This window comes from Dipteris shenzhenensis, chromosome 15 (genome assembly GCF_047967505.1).
Source record: "Dipteris shenzhenensis isolate YYH24624 ecotype China chromosome 15, Dip_SZ_1.0, whole genome shotgun sequence".
Classification (NCBI taxonomy): Eukaryota; Viridiplantae; Streptophyta; class Polypodiopsida; order Gleicheniales; family Dipteridaceae; genus Dipteris; species Dipteris shenzhenensis.
The window spans coordinates 27,551,945-27,577,918 of record NC_141610.1 but is presented as its reverse complement, the minus strand read 5'-3'; the positions used below and the strand labels follow the sequence as shown (position 1 = coordinate 27,577,918).

General features: G+C 44.9%; 1 protein-coding gene across 2 annotated transcripts in view; it reads left to right on the top strand.

The window, feature by feature from the left end:
• The window catches only part of LOC147893620 (alpha-mannosidase-like), a 245,734-nt gene that overhangs the window by 25,525 nt on the left and 194,235 nt on the right, over positions 1-25,974 (top strand). For both annotated transcript variants that reach the window (XM_087385656.1, XM_087385655.1), the window contains exons 8-11: positions 56-169; positions 15,366-15,466; positions 15,726-15,819; positions 24,988-25,155. In XM_087385656.1, coding sequence (XP_087241782.1) covers positions 56-169; positions 15,366-15,466; positions 15,726-15,819; positions 24,988-25,155 — 477 coding nt within the window. The remainder of the gene's footprint in view (positions 1-55; positions 170-15,365; positions 15,467-15,725; positions 15,820-24,987; positions 25,156-25,974) is intronic.

Here is a 25,974-nt window from a genome sequence, read left to right as displayed (position 1 = left end):
GCGGCGCATCCTTTCACCATACCATCTATTAATGGGTATTCTATACCTTGTGCAGGCACAACAGTTTCGGACTAATCATTTAATGTGGACCATGGGAGATGATTTCTCATATGAGTATGCAAACACATGGTTCAAGCAGATGGATAAGCTTGTGCACTACGTAAACAAGGTATCAGGCTTCTTACTGTTGGGCTATCAAGTTGAAGAGCACTTTGAGTTTGGGCCCAGATGATTTTGGATAACAAACTTATATAATCTGGCTCAGGCAGATTGATAAATATGTTATTTATGTGAGCAAGGTAACCGTTCTTTTTGTCTTTCAAAGTAGGGTTTTGGCACTCTCTGAAACAGCAACTGAGCAGCATTTTGCACTTGATGTACATAAGAAGCTTGTGAGCCACTGCTGCTTCTGTAGCCACTAACTCCTCAAATGATATTGTAACACCTCTCATTATGATACTCATAGAGGTTAGAAAGACACCAAAAGATTGAGAGAGAGAAAGAGGGTCGAGAGTATGGATACAAGTTGCTTGCTTCAAGAAGCCTCTGCATTAGGGTACCTGATTTGTGGCATAGTACATCTTTTGCAAAATGTCCCAAGTCTAGTCAGCAGTTTAACGAGTGGGCAATGATAAAATAAAGGTATCTATAGGCGAATCCCTTCAGAAAGACTCCTGATGCATAGTAATCTTCCCAGGACTTTTTGTACATGGTATATATGATATGACAAAAGTGTATGATGTCCTCCCTGCACGTGGGCTACAACCACCTACTGAAATGTTGTAGGCTATGCTGCTAGCATCGTCTCCCAAATGCTGTCCTTCGGAAATCTCGTTGGGTGCTACTTGGAGGGAGGAGTGGCATCTTGGACCAGTTAGGGGATAACTGGCTCCCCACTCACCAAATGGCGAGGGATACCTTCCTCTATGTGGAACGTGTGCCTCCCCTCTGACAATCAGACAGCCAACCTCCAAGTAAACACTCCTTGGATGGTGTCAGAATTTCAGAAGCGCTGAAGTATGCATTTTCGTGCAGCGGATAACAAAGAACAACTCTTTCCAACACACATTCAACAGTTAATCTGAACTCACAAGCTGTGAATAAACAGAGCGATAGAGCAACAAAGGTACTTTTAAAAAAACTCAGTTTATATGTTAGAACATGAAGTCAAGTTGAGTGTGTTTAGTGTGTTCTACTGGAAGTTCTAGTAGAGTCCTATGTGTGAGTGCCACGTGTCATATTGGGAGATATCCCATATACACTTTGGTATTCTAGCGTGTGTGTCTATCCTATATATGATTGTACTTGTGTGTCATATCAACACACATCAAGGAGTCTACACGCTATTCCAGCTGGTCTAATGCCTTTTCTTGGCTGTTTTCTGCCCTGACTGCAAGCTGAGCAGCTGCTACAGCCCATACTATGCTAGCCTTTGCTCTGAGCTCACAATTCAGCCCGTATTGCTGCAACATTTGAAGCAGACATGGAGTATTCCAAAGAGGGAATTCTCATTGAAAAGTTTTCTGGTAAGAACTTTCCAACTTGGCAAACCAAGCTGCGGCTTCTGCTTATGAAGGAAGATGTGGAAGGTGGTTAGTGGCAAATACGACAAACTTGAATTTGATGAAAAGAAATTCTAGCGTGGGAAACTGTCAATGACAAAGGTTTATCATTGATTTGGGTTCGTCTGATGACGTTATTCATCACTTGGATTTTGATGACATTGCACATGAATTATGGGACAAGCTAGAGCACTTATTTGGCAACAAAATTATCAATTCCAAAGTGTTTCTCGGACATAAATTCTTTAAGCTCCATATGAAGCATGAAGATTCTCTTAATGCTCATTCGAATCATATGGCATCCCTCATCACCCGACTTGCTTCTTTGAAGGACCCTGTTGGGGAAGATGATCAAGTGGTTTCCAACATTGACGATATTCCTCAGTATCGTGATATCATACCAGCGCTTCATGTAGCACGGGATATGTCCTTTGATGAAATGGTTGCAATGCTTTTCGATCATGAACGAAGGCACAAGGATGTCCATGAGGAGCATGCATTATATTCCAAGGATAAGAAGCCATTCAAACCTTTCAAATGTACGTATTGGAAGAAGCTTGGTCATACAGAGGGTTGTTGTTTTCAAAAGCTTGCCAAATAACAATCCAACGAGCATGCTAACTTGGTTGCAGCTGCCACTAGTGAAGAAGAAGAAGATGACACTCCGACACCAACTTTTGTTCTCACCGCTCATCTCCGAAATCTATCCTTCCCTCGGGAGGTAGATGAGGATGATGAATATGTCTTCCAAAATATGTCCATGAGCTTGATATATATGGGTACTGTGCCCTAGGTAGTCTCCAAAAAATTGAATGCAATAATCTCTTTGAGTTAATAAAGGCTCTCAGCCTTGGATAGTCCTCCTAAAATGATGTTTTGCTATCTATGGGGTGTGGCTCCATGTCACCTTGTTTTGGAGCCAGGAGGGGGATGTATTGGCTTTGATAGGGTCTCTTTATCAGGCCTGGCCGAGTTCCAGGATGTTGGTGTATTCCTAGACCTGTGAGCTGGTCATGTAGCCATGCTAAGACATGAGCTCTGAGTCATGTTGAGTCTCAAGTCATGACAGTGCTTTGATCAACCTCTGAACGTGCTCAGACTTTAGCCTCTGAGTTACTTGGGATGCACAGATTAGTAATCTGTCATCGTCATGTTTTGTTCTTAGTTCCATTCGAGTAGTCCCTCACCTTTCCTTCATGGGGGGGTGTTAGAACATGAAGTCAAGTTGAGTGTGTTTTAGTGTGTTCTACTAGGAGTTCTTGTAGAGTCTTATGTGTGAGGGCCACGTGTCATATTGGGAGATATCCCATATACACTTTGATATTCTAGTGTTTGTCTATCCTATATATAATTGTACTTGTGTGTCACATCAACACACATTAAGGAGTCTACATCAAGCTTATCAATGTGAGTCTTTCCATTTTGGTCTATCGCTCATTTTCATTTCCTTTCACTTTCATTATGTTTCCATTTGAGTATTATCTTTTCTCTCCCTAGCCTGCCCTCTCTCTCCCCCTCCCTCTCCACCATGTTCCTTCATTATAGTCACCACAAGGGTGACTAAACTCCTTCAGGATGAAGCCACAAACTTCCAACAGATTGCTGCGTAAAATACAGCCTGGAAGGGCTGAAAAATTTGAGGTATGTATGTGAAGGAAGGGTCCCAATCTGCTTCTGCGTGCCTTCAAGAAGAGCTTCAGTGGGATGCAGAAAGTGCTCTAAGAGCCTTACTTATATAGGGCAATCATGCCCTAGGACTGGTCGTCCAGTTCACCCGACTGGGTCTGTCCCAATTCCTGCCAACCAGACGAGGACGAACAGGCCTGGTGTTTGACAAAACCAACAGGTCTGCCAACCTGATCGCAGTCCCAAAATCTGCCAGTTAGGTAGCCCTTTCAGGTGCATACAAACGTGACCCTGCTGTGTTCCAGATCTCCTCCTGACAAGGGTTGCAAAATTGCAACCCATCTGCTGTGACCCTTTTTTAAAACAGAGGAAGGAACTTTTGTTAAAACAGAGGAAGGAACTTTTTATTAATGCGTGGAAAAATCAACCATACATGTCAGCTGTCCATGAGGCGCTGACCATGGGAAACAAAATCAGCAAAACTGACCGAATGAAGACCATCCTGTTTCTAGCTCACTGCTTAGCGAATCTCTGGAAAAAGGGTTGTAGACACATACAATGATATGGTAGTTAGGATAGACTAGGACTGAGTCTATTTTGGTGTGTAGTACTTGGGTACTATACATACCAAGTGCTTGTACTTCATTTTCATTGAGCATTCTATTGGAGTTTCTGTGTTACCAATTCTTGCTCACTTGTGTTCACTACCTTTCTCCATTTGTTCTTTCATGTGGTATCAGAGCCTCTCTCACTAGTACCCTGTTCCTGCCTTGCTTTCTGTTACCTAGCAAGTTCACCGGTGTCCTTGTGTGTTGCTCCTGTCACCTCACCCTGCTCGTGGACTTCAGAGCACTTTCGTGGGCTCTTTGAGTCGCCGTACAAAGCAAGTTCACAGGTATCCTCAGGTGTTGCTCCTGTCACCTCACCCTACTCGTGGACTTCAGAGCACTTTCGTGGGCTCTTTGAGTCCACCTGCTGTGCATTTCGTATGGATTTCCGTACCAATTGCTGGTCGGTACATTTCCGTACCAGCTGCACATGTGCTTAGGAGCACCACTATCCAAATACCATTTTTTAATGGTAGTAAAAGAAGCATCAATAGACTGAGCATGTGCACTAGAATCCCCCCCTGGCATCAAAGCTGTTTTGAATTGCAGCAAACACAAAATCTTTGTCCTCTTGTGCAAAGTGTGCGTGTGCTGGAGCATCAGCTGCTGCAACAAAATTACTGCTTGTGCATTGCCTTTTATTCTCATTGGCAATCCTTTTCTAACACTCTACAATATAATGACCTGGCTGTTTACAATAATTACATCTGTCCTTCTTCACCTTAGGACCTTGATTTGTACTTGCATTCCCCTCATTCTTGGGCTGATAGGTATGGTTTTAAACAATCGGGGAGAGTATACATCAAATGCATTTGAAGGGTATTTGAAGGAAAATGGGATCGAGCATCACAAGACCATGTCATACACACTGCAACACAATCCTATTTCAGAGAGAATAGGACACTTATGGAAATATCTGAAATGCAAGAAAGTGTCAAAGGCATTTTGGGGAGGCCATTACTACAGCTACATACATACAGAATAGATGCCCTACAAAAGCATTGGTCAATGTGACACTTTTTGAAAGGTTTTTATGGCTCAAAGCCAAAGGTTCATCATTTCAGAATGTTTGGCTCAGTTGTTTATGATTTGATTCCATCTCAGCTTAGATTAAAGCTTGATGACAAAAGCATCAAATGCATTTTTATTGGATATAGTATAGAAAGTAAAGGCTTCAGGCTCTATGATCCAGCAATCAAGCAATAACTAAAAGTGCAGTGATCGTCTTCTACTCAGTCATAAACTTCATAAATAGCCACAATGCAAGCTTCAGTCTTTTCAATCTCTTAGCATAACTTAGAAATGAACTTCAACAAATAGCAAAGGTGAGGCTAGAATGCCGTGCCAATAAAAATAGTACACATTGCACCCATTGGCCCCAAATGCCTTGGCGCCCCTTACGATATTTATTTAATGCTTATGAATGGACATGCTTTACAACAGGGGTTCAACACTGCACTGTTCCTCTCTACAAATCCTTCAAGGCATCTAATCCAAGTGCACCACTAGAATTCCCACTGGCAAGGCATACTTAGGCATTCACTTCTGATTTGACCTAACTGAGAGGCGTTCAGGGATCCAAACCACTGGCAAACTGAGCTCAAGGCAGCCTCAAGGCTATCACATGCATCCACACTGTCTGACACGTCCCAACACTCCTGAAACCTCTGATCTGCAAGCAAACACAAGAACACACACACAACGTGAGAAACTGAGCAGGCTGCTCACCACCCAACCATGACATCTACGGGATATGATCCCGAATCAAGAGATGTCCCCTCTGAGCCACAAGCTGAGCTATTGGCATGAACTCCCAACCAGATCCAAACCAGCCTGGTGTCTCATACCACCAGGTGGCACTGTGAAGCCTGGGATCTGCTACTGGGCCTTGGGCTACGCTAAGATGCAGGCGCGCGTCCGCGACTCAATCCAGGATCACACCTAGCACCTGGGAACGAAACCTGCTCCCATCGGCTCTCTGAGAACTGAACCTCTGGGCCCCTTTTATAGACTCGGGCCCTAAGCGCCAAAAATAGCGAAGACCTCTAACTGGTTCGTACCCTTGCCACTCAACCCGAGAATCAAGCCTGCCTAGCTCTAAGCCTCCCCAGGCTACCTGAGCTAGTCTTGTGTACCCAGTACACGTCAGATACCAATCCATGCACATGACATACTTCCCCTCCTCTAAGAACTCACTCCTGAGTTCGCTAAGAAACCCAGAAATGTTCTTTGGAGGTTTTGTAATGTCTCCCATGTTGCATCCTCCTCAACACGATTCTTCCACTTGATCTTGTATTCCGTGATAGATCGATTACGAATCTGTCTGTCACGAAATTCAAGAATACACTCAAGTTCGTGTGGAATAAAAGTCAAATCTGTAACTTCTATTATCTTTTGAGGAGAAACAAGTTGATCATCCGCACCCAAGACTTGTTTCAGTCTATTGACATGAAATACTGGATGTACTTTAACATCAGGAGGCAATTCTAGTCGATATGCAACTGGTCCAATTCTTTTAATGACCTTGAACGGACCACAGTATCTGGGGGATAATTTCGGAACCAAACCAGTACTTAGGCTCTTGGATTCCTTGGGAATTCGCAAATATACCATCGTTCCTTCAGAGAACTCTCTAGGTGAACAATGTCTATTAGCATAAAATCTGTCCCGATCTTGGGGACTTCTAATAGACTCCTTGGCAAACTGCAACATTTCCTGCATGTCTTGCAAGAAGTTCTTTGCAGCATCATTTTGAATCCCTTTAAACCCAACCATAGCTGGTGACTTAGGTTGAAACCCGTACATAAGCATAAAAGGACTGTAACCAGTACTCGAATGCTTTGCACTGTTATAAGCAAATTCTATCATAGGTAGATAATCTTCCCATGAAGACTGTCTCTTAGATACATATGCCCGAAGCATGTCTTCAACCAATTGGTTGACCTTCTCTGTACTGCCATCGGATTGTGCATGATCTGAGGAACTCATACTTAGAGTAGTTTCTAACTTCTCAAAAACAAGTGTCCAAAAGTTACTTGTAAACTTTGAGTCCCTGTCACTGACTATGTCAGAGGGTAAACCATACATCTTAAACAAGTGGTCCACAAACTCGTGAGCCAGCTGAACAGCTGAAATAGTTGTTCTAGTAGGTAAGAATCTAGCCATTTTTGTCAGACGGTCGACTATGACCCAAATGGAGTCATGACCCTTGCGCGTTCGAGGCAAATCAGTAATAAAATCCATGGAAATACTTTCCCATTTATTACGTGGAATCTGTAATGGCTGTAATAAACCCGCGCTTCTAAGGCGTTCTGCCTTAGTAACCTGACAAACCTGGCAACCTACTACATAGTTCTCAATAAATGCACGCATCTTAGGCCAATAAAAGGTATGCTTCACAAGAGACAGAGTCCGATGTATACCCGGATGTCCAGCACTAGGAGCATCATGACACTCCCAGAGAATCTTGGATCTAAGTTCCAGAACATCTGACACACAAATCTTTCCATTCCGGAACAGCAAGCCGTTCCTAATCATCCACTGACCTCCCGCCGCCTATACCGTAGGTGGCACAATCCCTGAGTCCTGGTCAACCATGGAGCTCCCATCCTGGACTCTCTGCCAATAAGAACTGAAATGACTATCAGTTGCGTAAAGCCCTCTCAAGGATTGAAATAGGTCTGAGGATACTCCGTAAATGACATAGCATTTACAAATTTGACTCGACTTAAGGCATCCGCCACACTATTCAACGAACCCTTTCGATAACATATTTCAAAATCAAAATCTTGCATTAATTCTGCCCATCTAGCTTTCCGTCCCCTCAATTCAGACCCATCACACACATACTTAATTGACTGATGATCAGTCGATACAAGAAACTTCGAACCATACAAGTAGTGTCTCCAAACCTTAAGGGCATACACGACAGCATAGAGTTCCTTTTCTAGTGTGGGCCAACGATATTGGGTGTCGTCTAGCTTCTTACTCTCGAAAGCTACAGGTCTACCCGCTTGGAATAGAGCTGCCCGAATCGCAAAATCACTCGCATCGGCCTCTAAAACATAAGGCCGGGTAGGATCGGGTAATGCAAGAACGGGTGCTTCCTTGATAGAAAACTTCAAGGTTTCAAAAGCCTTGTTCAATGCATCATTCCAAGAGATCAGCTGGGTAGACCTGCGTCCACGACCTTTCAATATGTTTGTCAGGGGTGTCGTGATATGTGAATAATCACGCACAGACTTTCGTAGAAATACCGTAAATCCTAGGAAAGAACGAAGTTGTTTCACAGTTTGAGGGATTGGCCATTCTAAAACCTTCTGGATACAATCCAGATCAATGCTAATACCTGCAGAAGAAATCTTGTGTTTTAAGTAAATGATCTCCTTCATAAAGAAGTCACATTTACTCTTGGCATAGAGCTTATGCTGTCTTAGAATAACTAAGACAATCCGGAGGTGTCCTATGTGATCCTCAAGCGTTCGGCTATATACCAAGATGTCATCTAAGAACACTACAACGAATTTGCCCAGAAAATCTCGGAACAAATCGTTCATCATTTGCTGGAAGGTGGCAGGAGCATTGGTCAAACCAAAAGGTAATACAAGAAACTCGTAGTGGCCATACCTAGTTCGGAATGCGGTTCTATCTATGTGTTTAGCATAGATACGGATTTGGTAATAACCCGTACGCAAATCAATCTTAGTGAAATACTTCGCTCTGGCCAAATGGTCTATCAGATCATTGGAACGAGGTAGAGGGTATTGATTCTTAATTGTCATTTTATTCAATCGTTTATAATCTATACACATTCTCCATGTAGAATCTTTCTTCTTCCTTAAGAGGACAGGTGCTCCCCGAGGTGATTTACTTAGGCGAATATAGCCTATATTCAGGTAATCCTGTAGCTGTGAAGCTAGCTCATCCTCCTCAAGCTGGCTCATCCTATAAGGTGGTACACTAATAGGTTGAGCCCCAGGTACTAAGTCTATGCGATGATCTACTGCCCGTTCTGGAGGTAAACCTTCCGGCAGTTGAGCAGGGAATACATCCTTGAAACCATCTAACAACATTCTCAATTCACGGTGTTCAAACACACTTAAATCATTCTTGTTATTTACAGAGACAACAAATGAAGAACGTGGAATCAAAACACACTGATAGACATCATAATGAGAAGTGTTTAATATATTCCAAAGCTGCATCGTAGAGACAATAGGTCCGTGAGAAGAGGGAATATTATCACACTGAATACAAAATTGGGTGTCCTTATCCACAAGAGAAAGGGTATGTTCCTTCCCTCCAATCCGAATATCGTGGGTTTTAAACCACTCTATTCCGATTAACAAGTCCACATGCTCCAAGTGCATAACATAGCACGTAAGGGCCCCTGTGTATTCTTGAATCCGGATAGGAAGCGCTTCAATCTTGCGATCCCAAAACTGCTTCCCAGTTCCCAGTTGGAAGCTGCACCTCATAGGTGTGATCGCTAGGTATCGTGGACAGCCCCCATCTTCTGCACAAATTTGTAATTAACAAAGTTGTGAGAGCTGCCCGGGTCAAAGAGAATGTGAACTCTCTGGTCCCTAACTTCTCCATAAACTCGGAAAAGATCATGGGAACCAAATAACGAAGTATTAAAAGTGCAATTAGAAGAAAGTGGGCAGGTAATGACATTTACAGAAATACCTGTCATCGAAACTTGGTTCGCTCCCTTGGCTTTGGTACCCGGACCCGCCTGGAGCTTCGGTCCCAGCGCTTGCTTTTGATTCTTGCGCTTTGGACACTCATTCTTAGTGTGGCCCCGCTCCTCGCAGAAGAAGCAACGTCCTTCCTTCTTAAGCTTCAAGGTACAAAGGAAACGGGCACGACCATTCTTCGCCTGAGTCAAGTGTTTCTTAGACGCGTTGTCTATAGACTTCGTCTCCCCGGTACCAGTCGTAGACTGGAAGAACTTCCGTTTGTTCTTCCCACTCGTGTCGAAAACTGTGGTTGCCTTTGCACTGCCCATGGTATCATCATAAATACGCGCATAATTCATGGCCTCTTGCAACGTGGTACACTTGTTGTTCTTGATCTGCAACTCGTACGAATCTGGCAAACCATCCACAAAGAAACCTAACAAGGTCACTGGATCCATCTTTGTGGCTCTGGTCTGCAGATCCCGAAACGTTTGAAGATAAACCTCAAAAGTCAAGTTCAGCTTGGACATATCGAGGGCTTTAAGCTTGCCTACGATATCATAGTCGTCCTCCTTCTTCAGAAACTCCTTTCTGAAGACCCCTTCGAAATCTATCCATGTTACAGGCTTGGGTTGGAGTTCCTTCTACCATAACAAAGCCTTTTCTGACATGAAGCCGGCTGCAAGCTGTATTTTCTTGTCATCCGGGTACGGGTGGAACTAGAAGTGTACTTGCCACTTGTGCAACCAAGTGTCAACAACCTCCTTGGTTCGAGACTTCTGATCTCCGAGAAAAGGATCTGGAGTGATGTTCGGACCTAACACTGAAGCCATGGCATCCACATGCGTGAGTGCCTGAACAGTGCTAGTCAGAAGTGTGAGGGTAGTCTGAATCCCTTGGAGTTGCTGCGTCAACCCCGTTTGATTCGCATTAACCTGCTCAAACTTTCCATCAAGAGCAGTGGTGAATTCACTGAAGGCTTTCTTCGTAATTAGATCGTCGTAGAGACCCTGGTCTTCCTCCCCAGGGTAGTCCAAACCCTGATCTCCTATGGCAAACTCAGGATTTACAGAATCAGCCATGTCTGAAATCTGATCTGAAAAGAGTAGCAAACTGAGAGAAGTGACTGGGGCAATCGAAGCTGGAAGGAGAGTGGAGTAGAGAAAAAAAACCGTCCCAAGAAGAGGTGACGAAAGAAGAGAAGCTCACCGAGAAGAAGGGGTACTAAGCTGTCAATCAGCTCGCGTAGGTGAACCCGGAGACTCCCCCTGCTGGTTCCGCTGCAGGCTGCTCTGTACGGAAATCTGCTGCGGGCCGTACTGTACGGAAATCTGCTGCAGGCTGTAGCCGTTCCTAGGTGACGAAATCTGGTAGAGATGTGATGAGGTCTTCTTGCGCACTCTAGCATAGGCTGTGGCTGAGCTTGGGATCTCGCCAGGCTATAAAGGAGATGGTGCAGCTAATCTAGGAAGCTATGCTTTCTAGAAAAGCCACCCTCCCAAACTTGGAGGGTTGATGCTTTTTTTAAGCATCCACACCCTCCTAACCTTGGAGGGTTGCTGCTTTTTCTCGCCCCACCCTCCCAACTTGGAGGGTGGTGCTTTTTCGCACAACAGCCTCTCCGAACAGTCTGGCCGCACCCTGCTCCAGCCTATGGCGCACCCCCCTGCCTGGCCGAATCGCTCCAACCCATGGCGCACCTACCTGCCTGGCCGAATCGCTCCAGCCTGGCGCACCTACCAGCCTCACCTAACCTACTGCGCAGCCTTGACCAGACTCAGAATCCCCTAGGGTTCCTGTCATCCCTTCGTCTACCCAACAGCCCCTCTCACGCCTCTCCTCCAATTATCTCCACTCTCTCCTAGCTACACCTCACACCCTCTCTTACCTAAACCTTCAGCAATCTCGAATTCATCCTCACTTTCTTCTTCCTACCCCTGAAGTCTGAACACTTCCCATAACTGATGAACCAAAACAAAAACTTGCAACACGAATTTCAAAATTAGGGCATACCTGGAGGAACAAATCGTCCAGAATTCTTGGAACAGAAGTTCCTACCTCAAGAGTTGGCTCTGATACCAACTGACACGTCCCAACACTCCTGAAACCTCTGATCTGCAAGCAAACACAAGAACACACACACAACGTGAGAAACTGAGCAGGCTGCTCACCACCCAACCATGACATCTACGGGATATGATCCCGAATCAGGAGATGTCCCCTCCGAGCCACGAGCTGAGCTACTGGCACGAACTCCCAACCAGATCCAAACCAGCTCCAAACCAGCCTAGTGTCCCATACCACTAGGTGGCGCTGTGAAGTCTGGGATTTGCTATTGGGCCTTGGGCTACGCTAAGATGTAGGCGCGCGTCCGCGACTCAATCCAAGATCAGACCTAGCACCTGGGAACGAAACTTGCTCCCATCGGCTCTCTGAGAACTGAACCTCTGGGCCCCTTTTATAGACTCGGGCCCCAAGCACCAAAAATAGCGAAGACCTCTAACTGGTTCGTACCCTTGCCACTCAACTCGAGAATCAAGCCTGCCTAGCTCTAAGCCTCCCCAGGCTACCTGAGCTAGTCTTGTGTACCCAGTACACGTCAGATACCAATCCGTGCACATGACACTGTCCTTAGGCCTACCACAGGATCACCCTTGCCTCTGGGTGCTTGCTAGAACTTGTAGGAGTCCTGAAAGGACTGCAAACAACGCGCATGCATTGCAAAAAGCTGCAACGCAAGAAAGAACAAGGAAAAACAGAACCTGGAACCAATTCCTGCTGTCTGTGGTAGAGGGGCGAGCTCCTTCCTCGCACCTATCCTTTGTCTAGGCTCCCCGCGGGGTGCAGGTGTCTTCGAGCAATCAGGATAAGAGAGAAATGAAGGTAGAGAGCGGAGGGTGAACAAGAAAGAGCTGTAGAGGAAAGATGGTCCACAGATCTGCCCCGAAATAAGTGCCTCGGGATCTGTGCCTGAGTCCTCCTAAGAGAGCATGTCAAAAGCAGCAAGGTAAGTTCCTCCTGCAGCCTGCACTGGTCCAGAAGCCACCACGCAGCGAGAAACACGTGCAGAAAGGTCCAGAACAGAAAAAGACAACCTCGGGCACTCGCTGGAGGCAGTCGTACGGATTTCGTACAACGGTACGGACATAAGTACAGTCCCTACAGAAATTTTCAGAAAGGTGAAAAATGACTTCTATCACTTCCTAGAAGTGCGTACTAGCCTTGGAACAGCTGAAACAAGCTTGAAACGGCTGAAAACAGGCTTGAAACAGCTAAAACAGCTCAAAAATTGCACAAGAACAACTGAAAACGTCCAGCACCTCTAGGAGAGTGAGGGGAGAGAGATGGAAGGTGGGGGAAGGGCACACATACACATGCATGACAAATGGCACCTCCTTCTTGTCATTTGTCCTTTCATTAAAGTCCTAACCCCCATACCAAGGACAACGTTGGTTGTCCTTGGGCCCAACTTTTAGACCCCTCTTTTAGAGCCTTTGCCTTGCCCTTAGGACCTAGTGGTGCACCTAGAATTTGCCCCTAGGAACTTCTAGAAAGTGTGCACTTCCTCTAGCCAGTCCCTCACGGCCAAACTATTACAACACTTAACCATGGTTAACCTCGGGTTAAGTGTAGGTTGAGTTACGAAGATACTTTACATCACTTTTCACGTCCCCATGACATATGATGATGTGTACTACAATGAAAATTGGTCGTGTGTCAGGCTAATGAACTCGTACCCACATGTGGTGTGCATGCTCCTCTTGCATCACAAATATAAGTGGTCTCAGATATGATCTAAAGAGGACTGCCAGAACCTCGTATCCCACTCTCTCCTCATCTCCTTCCTATGAGCAGACTCTCAGTGTCCTATCATTGTGTGTAGTCCCCTATCTGGGATCTCCTATCTCTCAGTGTAGAAAACCGCATCTATGTTGGTGTAGGTCTCTGAGAAATCCGCGGGGTTAGACCAAAGGGTACCATTAACGTTCCACACTGCCATATTCAATCTGTTTTGTGCTCTCATCTCATGGGCCTGAGACGTCATCTGCTGTCCACTTCCGCTTCTTCCTTTTCTACCCTTTCAGCTCTCTCTTAGATAACCACTTTGCCATCTCTATAGGCAGCACACTTCTATTCTTGGCTTGCTGCCATCACATGTACCATCCTCTCCCTCCGATGTTCTTGTTGTAGGACTGTGAGATCATCATCCAAGAAAGTCGTGGTTCCCTTCAACGTTGCATTATTACATGGGAATTCAGTTTATGCAGTTCAAAAGAGGGCATTGTCTTGAAATAGTCCAAGTATATACAAGGGTTTCTACAAAGGTTCATAATACAGAATTGTAAGCCAATTTCAACTCCGTTTGATACTTTTGATGCCACTTGATGCAACTAGGCTCTTGGTTGCCTATGTAACACTTGTCTTGACATTCAGTTTGCGGTGTCACAGATGACCAGATACATGGGAATTAATTTTATCCAGTTAGAAATTGTCATGAAATAGTCCAAGTATATATAAGGAGTTGCTACAGAGGTTCAGAATGCAGAATTGTAAGCCAATTTCAACTCTGGTTTAAGTTGGTCTCAAGCTGTCGATGTATGGGTAGTGGATCTTTTGATGCCACTCGATACAGCTAGGCTGTTGGCTGCCTCATTTACCTATGCAACACATGCCTTGACATTCAGTTTGGGGTGTCACATGTGGGCAGATACCCGCACAGCCCTAAGATCATGCACTGGTATACACTTGAGTGCATTTTTAGATAGTTGCTGGGCACCTAAGGGGGGTGGGGTGACTTTCAGTTTTATGCATTCAGTGATTTTGATTATCCACTCCTATCCTTGATCAGGGAAATTTCTATTGCAGTAGGACGGAATCCTGTGCTTCATGCTCACAAAACACATTGGATGAACTATCTTATGTTAGAGACAGATTACACGGGTATGGCTTAGTATGGGTATGGCAGCTCTTGGGTTGAGCCGATGCCTAGTATGGGTATGGAAGCTCTTGTTTGCATCGAGCACCCGTAGGTTATGGAGTTTTAGTGTGGTGAGCTGAAGGCCTGGGGCCCGGGGGCAAGTCCCGCATGCTTGGGTCCGTTAGGGTCCTGGCTTCTTCTGCGCTCTCTGAGTCCACACTTGAGGTGGCGCCGAATACATAAGGTGGGGGGAAAGAGTTCTCCATGAGTTGTTTGGTGGTGTTAGTGCCTCACACAGGAAAAACCAGCACTCAAAACAAAACAAAACAATTACATGTAGGAGAGACACTCCACAAAGATTTAGACGTGATTCCTTGTGTTGACTGATCTACTTGCCTGTACATGTTGCGCTACCACTGCAGGGAGGAGTTGTTGGATATTGAGTATGGTAGTGTTGAACACCCTAGGGGCACTTTTTACATGAATTAGGATGGTTCTTCATCCTTAGGGTTTAAATAACCTCGATTTGTTGTTGTACATCATAGCCTTTTGACATTCATAAAAGCACTTTAGATTCTTGTTCTCTCCACAACTGTTTTGTTCTCTCTATGTTCCAACTTCCTCTACTCTAAAACCATACAAAGCTTGGATTTATGAATATTTGAAGGACTAGGTGCATGCATGTGTTTTGAAATGCTTCTGCTTTTAGACTCTTTGTTAAAAATAATGGTTGTGTGGCAACCTCTTGTTTATGCAATGTGCATGTTTGTTCTTTCTTTGGATCCAATGTGGAGTACCTCATCCCCCCCCCCCTCCCTAACAGCATCTCATTAAAAATTTGCCCTGCTTATCTTACACAGTTGTAATATCAAATATTTTTTCCTTCCTTCGAGGGAGTACTGTACAGTCTGCTGTTGTATTTTCTTCCTGCAACTTCAAAAGTTCTAAACTGGGGTTTTTGGATGTCTAGGATGGAAGGGTTAATGCTTTCTATTCAACTCCATCCATGTATGTGGATATGAAAAATGCAGCCAACGAAACATGGCCACTTAAGTTGGAGGATTTTTTCCCGTAAGTATCTTAGCACCTTCGTGTATTATTGTTATTTCCTTCGTGGAAGGGAATATTCTGCTCTAATTCAGAAGATAAGGGAAATGTTACAGTGTTTCCATTCATGCAAAAGAAAGTATGGAGAGAATCTTTGAAGTCCTCTTATTCAATCGGCAGGAAACAGTGCGGGTAGCTATTTGGGAAATTGTATCTCAGAAAGATACTCTTTATTACTTTTGCATTATGGTAGGATACTCTTAACGAATTGGAAGTGCTTCAGGTATGCAGATTCTGCAAATGGGTATTGGACAGGTTATTTTACAAGTAGGCCAGCTTTGAAGGGCTATGTGCGCAAACTTTCGGCATATTTGCAGGCAAGCAACATTTATTCATCCTCAGCTTCAGATTTTTTTGAAATCCTAGAAAGATTGGACATAAATTCAACAATATAGTAACACTCGTGCCTGGTTGAATGACCAAGATAAATTGTTTTATGATGTTGATATACGTCAGTCAGTGATGACTATATTTTGCTTGCCCAAAGCTTCTAAAGCATCTGATGCCAGATAATAAATCAGGAAAGACAATTTCCTCACAGCAGCGGCACACTTGTATGTCCAGCACTAGCAGTGCATCTCGTTCTTCCAATATTACCTGCACGTCCAGCACTTGCGACCTCCCGTTGGGTTGCGGTTAGAGTTGCTACTCCACTACCTTCAATCAGGAGGGATCTTCTCTTGCCTTGGACCCACCCTGGTTGGGCTAGTGATATTCAAGTTCTGGTAGTGATGCCCTCGTCCTATTCAGGTCACAGCTATTGATGCCTCATACCTAGCCTCAGGGGAGATCCTATTCTAGGTGCTGGTCTTCTGTTTGAGCAGCCCCCCTGGGTTGCGGTTAGAGTTGCTACTCCACTACCTTCAATCAGGAGGGATCTTCTCTTGCCTTGGACCCACCCTGGTTGGGCTAGTGATATTCAAGTTGTAGTAGTGATGCCCTCGTCCTATTCAGGTCATAGCTAGTGATGCCTCAAACCTAGCCTCAGGGGAGATCCTATTCCAGGTGCTGGTCTTCCGTTTGAGCAGCCCCCTTCCACCTTAGTTCTTTAGTCTCCCATCATTGATCAAGGGAAGGATGTGGCTTATGTCTTTTTAGCTCTTTTGCAGGCTGGAATCTTACTCACTCTGGCACCATGGTTGGATCTAGAGGAACTCTTTCTCTCCACTATCTACTTTCGGAGAGAGAGAGTTTGTGTCGAGTACCTTTGGTGATGCGGCTATTGGTTTTCCTTTCGACATGCCGTCATTTTTTATAGGAATGGTGTTCTTTCTCCGTGGATTTCCCTTCTCTCCACTTGTCTAGGAGATTTGCCACACACGAAGGGGTCGTTTCCGCTTCCTAGTCGGGTAAGGTTTTCCATCCTACTTTGTCCTGCCCATGAGGATTGTTAACTGGAATATCCAAGGCATGGGTTGTGTCACCGTAGGCAGCTGATTTGTAATTACTTCATCCATGTGTTATTGGGGATCCATGCACATTCATTTTATTCAGGAACAGAAATCGGATGCCAGAGATTACTCAAGTTGGGTAAACTATTGTTTAGTTATACCTTTTGGTGTCTTGCTTTGGGCACTAGGGGAGGAACATGCATTTCAATCTCAGATTCCTTTCTTCCCCTTGTGATTGGACATGGTATCATTACACCCTCTAGAGCACAATGGATGTAAGGGTGGTTCCTCAACCTATATGGTTCCAACACAGAGGGGATTGTGTTCTTTTATAGAAGGAACTTGTCTCTTAGGCCCCCCATTGCAGACTCATGGATTATTGGAGGGGACTTTAACATGGTGGAGTTGCCTTCAAATAAAAAGAGAGGAAGAGAAGGTGGCATTTACTCATTGGAGAGAGCAGCTTGGGATGCCTTCCTATTCCAATTATGCTTGGACAGATGAATCCTTTCAAACCTTGCCTAATTCGCTCGTGTTCTCATGGTCAAAAGCAGCATATGCGCATCCATGCACGCATCGACATATTTTATGTTGATGATTGGGATTAGATAGAGATGGCTCGGTATGCATTGCACCAAGGGTTTTCACCTTAGATCGCTTTCCGGTGGTTTAGATAATTTCTTGGCCTCATGCAAGATATCTCTCTGCCAATATTAGGATCCCAATGCCTTGTGTGCAGAGGAGGGACTTATAGAGGGTGTTTTGCATACTTTGGTTTTTTCATTTTCAGGGTGGAGTGTCATCTCCTTCACATGTGGCAGCAACCCTCTTTGGTATTGATGATTTTTATCATACTATTGCTAGCACTAGGAGACATGAGATTCTCAAATGAGAGATTGGCCTCCGATGGCAGTTAGCAGCCCCACAGAAGAAAGAGCAAAAAAGGCCTACAGATGCTCGGATTCAGAAGTGCCTTGGGGCTCATCAACAGGTTTTGTTAGCATGGGAGTCCTTTTTTTTTAAAATTTAGATGGGAGAGAGACCATTCTCTATTTCTGGCCGAGACATGTAGAGAAAGTGTTTTTTAGCTATTAACTTTGACGGAGTTTCACTAACAAGTCTTGATGCCATCTTGCATATAGCTATAAATTTTTATGCCTCCCTATCCTGGCACATCTGTCAGAGATGATGCCAGACAGAGGGTATTCCAGCATTGATGAAACCAAGCCACTTGATGCACCTTTCACCAATTTGGAATTTAAGATTGCACTTCTCACCCTTCATCGGGTTGCTCATAAGAAACTATTCTCTTTGCGGCTTGGGCATAGGGATTTTGGATATAGCTAGATTTGGGGGTTAGGCTAATTTATTTAAGGGTTTAGAGGTCTAAGCAAGGTCCGAAGTGAAGGTAGCGCTAGTAATCTCTAGTAGTTCCATTTCATCTCTCATCCTTCCCTAACAACAAGAAGAGGCTTTCTCTCATGGTTTACCTCTTTTTTCTTCTCTTTCATTTTCTCTTTTATTTTCTTTGTAGATTTTTTATCTTTAGAACAACAAAATTTCTAAATTTGTATGATTGGACTTATTGTAGTCTTACAAAGGTATATTTCTCTCATGGTTTACCACCAACACACTTGGAATAGAATTTCATTCTTGCTTTCATTCAAGCATTCTGAGCATATTCTGGATTAATTCTAAAGGAGGAACTGTTGTCTCACAGCTGCAAAAAGTGCATTCTTCATTTTTTCTTATTTTTACCTCTGCCATTGGTATGGAAATTTGTATGAGAGCATTGTGCCGGGCTAAGGTGTACCTTCTTCAAGCCAAACTGGGAGCATTGTGGTACAAGCAACCTGCCTGTACAACAAGATGAATCCAAACAATTGGGCTTGTCAGTAACTACTACAACAATTTTTATGTCGATTTCAACAGTTTCTTGTCAAGTTTTCTTTTCCGATTTCCAAGAGCGTACAAACATGAAAAAATCAGCAAGCATAAAGATTACACAATTCTCCACTCTTCCTCAGCTTTGAATAAATCCAACCAGCTTTGAAAGATTCCAAAATCTTTCAAAACCCAGATGGCAGCTTATGCTTGGGTACTAATGAGAACGTAAGCGTAGCTTTGCTCACGAAGCATTTTTATTTATGTATTTTAAAAAAATTCTCTTTTTTTTTTTCAAAGAAAGGAACCTTCTATTAATGCTTGAAAGATTTCATACAAGACAACAGCCCCGAAGGTGCTGAGTATGAAAAAAACCGGAAAAGGCTGAAAGAAAAACCGGCCTGTTCCAAAGAAGCCTAGCTCATTGCCTAGGGGATCTCAGGAACTAGGGCTAACAGCCAAGTGGGGGGACTATACAGCCAGCGAATCCCTCACGGAGTGAAGATGTAGAAAACACCTGTAGGCCAAGCCTTGCAGAAACGAGCATGCCTCTCAATAGTTGCCCTGGAGCCTAGAGTCCCGCGCTTCCAGGTGGACCGTAGAGTGTAAATGATAACCTGCCAGATGGCAACCAAGGTAGCCGAGGGTGGAACCGGGTGCTCTCCCATCACGAGACTGCAGTGAGCCACCCAAATGTTCCAAGCCGTGATGCTGGCTACCACCTCCCAAACAGTGTCTTCCCTATGGGAAGGAGGAGCTAGGGCGTCAGGGGGGCCTGCCTCGTGGAGTGCAATCCTCTGAATGCTCTGACCCTGTATCCGGTAGGTTGGGGAGATCTCATCAATTTGGAACACGTGTCCTCCCTCTGTCAACCAAGCCACCATCCCCCAGGTGTAGTCCCTGTGAAGACTCTGCATGCGTGTCATGATCCTGAGGGCTCTCATCCAGATCCTCGCTGCGCTATGACAACTCCATAGGCAGTATGGGATAGTCTCCAGGACACCTCTGAGCAGCAATGGCACTGTCCCTCCACTCGCATCTGCTCCAACCACGGGTTGATGGGCAAGTCTCCGTGGGCTGCCAGCCAGGGCTGCCAGCCAGAAGAAGTAAGAAATCTTCCTCGACTGCAAGCTGGATCACAACCGCGTCCAAAACCTGGAGCAAACATCCCGGGGCACTCTTTGGGTCTCCTAGTGTCTCTCTCTCGAGGGAGTCCATCTCGACGAGTCCATCTAAAGTCTCCTGCCAATGCTTGTGGTGTAGGAAAAGAAAGGCACCTCATCTATCGTCTCAGCTAGGCCGCCCCTGGAGGGCCATAACCACTCCCCGCGGTCCCACTAGACCTCCCTCAGGGGTCTACCCTCCCATAGCCAAAGGCACCATCTAGAGGTGTCCTGCTCTGAGATACTGGGAGGATCGATGTGCCACTCCTTCCCCAAGCGTCCTACAACTCTGATCATCTGCCAGTGTATCCCATCAAGACTCCCATCCATCTTAGGGTCACTCCCAATGAGGGGCTGCAGTAGGCCTCCAGGTCCTACATGGAAGAAGCCGGGGTGCGTGCTGCCGTGTTGCATCAAAATCTTGAAGGGAACACCAGTACGGGAAAACTGCCCCAACCATCTGCTGTCTCTCCAAATGTGAAGTCCTTCCCACCAGGACTCAGGATTGGCTAAGTCGATCTCGCCCATCCGCTGCCCTGTCCCTCTCAGATGCGCTAGGGCGTCAAGCCTTGTCTCTACCTCCATAGGTAGTCTGCTCCAGCGACCAAAAGACCCTGCTGGACCACTGTCCCATTGTGCCCAACCAATGTGAGTCTGCTGCCCAAGCATACGTCCCTCTTGATCCGTGACCTGTGGGTGCCACATAAGGGGCTGATGCTCGAACTCCTCTCTGCATCTGGGCGGAGCATGGACGAGACCCCCTGCTAGTCTCTGCCAAACCCTGTGAAGACTCCTCATCAGGGGGGAGCCCTTCCCCGTAAGGGGGGCCTCTGAGAAGATCCATCTATGTGAGGGCTGCCACTGTCCCCCAGTGCGTGGGGTGTTCCTTAGAAGCCCTCTCTGTAAGAGGAGCTTCCAAGGCTCGGCACCTGGGGTGAGGCCACGAACCACAGCTTGCCCAGAAGGGTCCTGCTATGCCTGCGGCATGATCACCGTCTGCCAAGCTACTCGGGCCCTGGTGTTCCTCCTGCAGTCTAAACCTGCCCAGAGGAAGTTCCGTACCAACCGTCGGAGCTGCCCAATGCATCCTCTGTGAAAGCACCAACAAGAGGCAATATACCAGGCAGTGGCAAGAAGGACCTTGAGTGGGCTGCCAGTGCATGCTTTCCTCATGAAAAATCACATCATTGCTGCGTATAATCTTCCTTCCAATGGGATCCCATAATCTATACCCCATTTCACCACTGTCACCATATCCAATAAAGATGCATCTATTTGACTTTGGTTGGAGTTTGTTGCGCTGCTCTTTTCGTACGTGTACATACACATCACAGCCAAACACTCTCAAGTGTTTATATGAAGGTGGCTTGCCATACCACTGTTCATCGGGTACTTTACCATCCAACCGATTATTCGGTGACCTGTTGATGACATGAGTGACTGTTTGAACAGCCTTAGCCCAAAAACCATGGGGTAAGGAAGCATGAGACAGCATACTACGGACTCTATCTTGAATAGTCCGATTTGTTTGCTCTGCAACTCCATTCTGTGGAGGATTATGAGGGCTTGTGAGTTCCCTCTTTATCCCTTTCATGTCACAAAATTCATGAAATATTTTGGAGACATATTCTCCTCCATTATCAGAGCGTAAGCATTTCAACTTCTTACCTGTTTGATTTTCAACCAAGGCAACAAACTTTTGAAATGCACCAAAAACTTCATCCTTCCTCTTGATGAAATAGACCCACACTTTCCTTGTGGCATCATCTATAAATGTAACAAAGTATTCATGACCACCCATAGACAACTGAGGCATTTGACATACATCACTATGTACCAAATCTAAGGGTGCCAATCTTTGTTGCAATGTCACTTTATGTGGTGACTGTGAATGCTTACAAAAAATGCAATGCTCACAATGCTTAAATTCTGAAAATTTTAGAGACGGTAAATAACCCAATTTAGATAGTACTTGCATTCCTTTAACACTCATGTGTCCTAACCGGCCATGCCACAATGAAACCTTTGGCACCTTAGTTACGGCAACCACATGATTCTTTACATTAGAAACATGCAAAGTATACAAAGTATCACACTTGTACCCCTTTGCAATGACTCTGGATCCCTTGGTTATCTTCCACCTACTATTACCAAACACAGTGAAGAGAACTTGCAGCCAATATATATTCCAACCTTGAATGCATAAACAGTACCAAAACTGTAATTAATTTCCTGCAGCAATATGACTCCAAAACTGAGTGAAATATGCCTGCAAAACTGAGTGTAACTCACTCAAAATTCTGTCCCAACTTGTGACAAAGATAGAGGCATCCAAAACTCAGAGAAACTGTCTCAAAATGACAGCAAAAACAGTCATAAATCTGCAGCAAACAATATTCTTGTTTTTCTCAATGCAAAGGCATCCAAAATTGGCATCCAAGACACTATTCCAGTGTCACAAAAATTGCTGAGCACTTGTGCACCAAAAGCCCCAATTTCTGAGATCAAAAGTCAAACTTTGACTACCACAAATGTGCACAATCCAAGCATAAAGGAAATCAGTACCACTTTTGCAACAATGTCAATGCATCCAAGTGCTCCAAGCACTACTTCACAAATGCATAACCTCTGCCATCAAGCTCAAGGAATATTTTGAATTCTTTGAGATTCCCTCTTCCAATGTGTCCCAAACTGAAAATTTCTTGCTTCAATGTGCAAGAGCAAGCCTTCCAATGCATAAAATTGCAAAAGCCCCAAATTTCTGTGCCTTATCCACTGCCACGTGTCACTTTCTAACAGGCTGAACCCTAAAAGTGATGATAACTCAGCACCACGAAGGCGAAATTCAACCAAACTTGGCAGACAGTGTCCCTTCAAGTAGGCGACCACTTTTATGATGTCAAATCAGCAGTAGAATGTGCGAAATCCACAGATCTGCAACTTGCCCTGTGGCTGGAAACTGAAAATCAGCAAGAACTTTGCCACGGGCAGTCAAAATCCAACCAAACTTGGCAAGATTCCTCTACAGGTGTAGGCGACCTGATTTAGTGCAAAAAACTGGAGAAAAACCCCCAAAATGACAGACGAAATTCAGCTCCTATGTGGCTGAAAACTGTCGCCCAGCATAAACAGCACCAGATCTGACCAAATGTGATCCAAATGAAGTCGCCCTGCTGTAGGAGGTGTAGCAATACCAAAAGCTCCAACTGGAAAGTGTCCTTGACCACTTTCTCGCTGTATTTCGCTTGCTACAGCCCAAAAACCAGTCAAAAATGCTGGAAAACAGCAAGTACACTCACCCAAAAGATGTCGCCAGCTAGGAGCACGAGAATAGAAGTGATTCCCGCGATGAAACTCCACGAAACAGCTGGGGGCAGCGAGGGAGAGTGGCTGGACTGCGTGGGCAGCAAGAACAAGTGACTTCCTGCGATGGAAAGGTCACACAGTGCGAGGGGAGGCTAGGGAACGAGGAGAAGCTGGTGGGTAACCTGGCTCTCATACCAATTTATGGGAGCAAGGAGCGGAAGCAAGAGGGAGATGGAGAAAGGTGAGAGAGCAAAAGAGAGAACACATGTTTTGTGGGAAGCAAAAGTCTCCGATGTGACTTCCCTTATTGCCTTTTATACAAAGAATAGATAAGGTGATGACGTGGCATTATAAGTACCACTTGTACAAGCGATAGCACATTATGCCTTTATCCGCAACACTTATTTCCTTAGCTTAAAGGGCATCCATTTAGTTGCAGATGTCATTTATGATAATGAGATTCCTCTTGATTTTCCTTTGGCTGCTGCAAAATTTGGTCTTGGTATGCATTATAGATTCATATGGCAAACTATTATTGGGATGCTTCGGATTCTGCTTTTAGAACTTGAGGATTGTCTCCAGGGCTGGACTCTTTCTTCTCCAGTGTCCTTTTCTCGTCCCTTGCGGGCGGCTGTCACATATTATTGTCTCTTGTATATACAAGGCGCTTTTGCCTCCACCATGGGTTTCTCAGAAGACAAATCAGCTTTAGCGAATGAATCACACCGTCAAATGGTGGCGGAAAAGATTGAGACAGATTTGGAATTCAAAAATTCCACTTCGACAACAGGTCTTTTTGTGGCGAGTTTTATTGGGAGTTCTTCCATTTGGACAACTCTTGGCACGCATGAATATCGCTCTGTCTGTGCCTTATCTTCTTTGGCATTGCTCCCATACTCGTGATTTTCTGGGATTCCTTAGGCAGTTTGAGAACCAGATTTTCAAATGCTACTTTTGGAAGATCTTTCTGGCTTTTTAGGATACACCCACCTAGACAAGAGTTTCATTTATTTTTCACCTGGGTTCGTTATTGGGCACTCTAGGCTCTATGGAAGGACAGAAATCATAGAGTCTTTGGTGATCCAACTTTTCCACTTTTCTCTTTTTTTAGGCGCTCTTTGCAGCAATCATTTTATGATTGTCTGCAAACTTAGTGTATCGACTATGATGTATACTTGTCATATCTTGAAATCTTCTCTTGATGTATTTGAGCACTTTCCTATCCTTTTGTTGGGATAGTGGCTTGTGATATAATGCAAAAGAAATTTCACTTCAAGAAAAAAAGTGTGTGTTGATGGATTGGAAACATATACTCTTGCACTTGGAATGGCATGTTAGGGATTCATTGCAGGGCAATTCTCTACGAGCCAAGAGCATACATTGGTCAAGGGTTTTTACTCATCCGCTGGCTTTGCAGGAGCCTCGACGTTCATATTTTCTAAGTTTGAAAGGAATCCGCTCAATTACAGATGTCATATATGATGATGGAACCCTTCTTTCTTTACTATCGTCCATGTGTGTGTGTGTGTGTGTGTATTCATGAGTTTTTAATTAAATCCAATCAGGTTTCAAGTGGATTCATGAAGGCACCTCATACACATGAAGATTGACCCCGTGAACACTTTGCTGAACGTTTTGCAGCAGGATTATTGATTTGTTCTGTTGTCTTGCTGGGGTTTTGTGGACACGCTTGAGTATACTATTGACTCTTCAAAATTAATGTATATATTTTATGACACAGGCAGCAAGGCAACTTGAGTTTGCTGCAGGCAGGAAGAAAATTGGACCTACTACTGATTCTTTGGAAGAAGCAATGGCAATTCTGCAGCATCATGATGGGGTGAGTGGCACAGAAAAGCAGCATGTTGCAAATGATTACGCAAAGCGTCTTGCCGAGGCTTCTGCTGAGGTATACCATTTTGCCTTCATTGCTTACATTCTTGAATACCCCCAATGAATAGACGATGTAATGCAGTTTACCTGCCTTATTTTCTCTTTGTATTTGAGTAGCCTTCTGATTAGGATTTGGACACTGTTATTTGAGTTCTCAAGGCAGCCTTGAAACTTTTTCAATATATATGCTTTCACAAACTTCTAAAGATTTTGATAGCTAGCAATTGATTGAGTTGGGCTGGAGGTTCATGTGACTTCCTTTGGAGATACTGTTGGGATTGTACAGGTAACGACCCCACTTGTGAGCCTCCAAATGAGGAGGACATATTGAATATCTACCAGCAGCATCTTATGGGAAAGATTTAGGCCATGTGGGCAGAAAGAGGCTGCCATGTGAGCGCAGATTTTGCTGCACGAAATGGCTGCCTAGGAGCAGAACATGGCCCTGGAAGAGGGAGTAGGTTTAGGCAGAAAAGGGCCCTGCAAGGGCTGCATTTATGGCAGCCAACATGGTCTGCCAGGGGTATCATGTAGGCCCGGCAGACAGTGACAGCAAAGAACTGCCACTCGGAGATCTGGGACATTGCAGCAAGGTCAGGGCAGTGCAGCATTAGGTTGGTGTAGCATTAGGTCGGGCCAACAGGCGACTGCCACACGGTAGTCTGGAGTAGATCTGGTCAGCGCAGTCTGCAGATCTAGGTGGACTGTTTTTGGGGCATCCAGCACCGGGCTCTCACACTCATTCATAGAGCCTCACAACAGACTGCCTTACAGAGCAGCAGGGAGGCCAGGAGTCATTGAGAGTGTGCCTCAGTTTATGCCACAATCCGGAGCA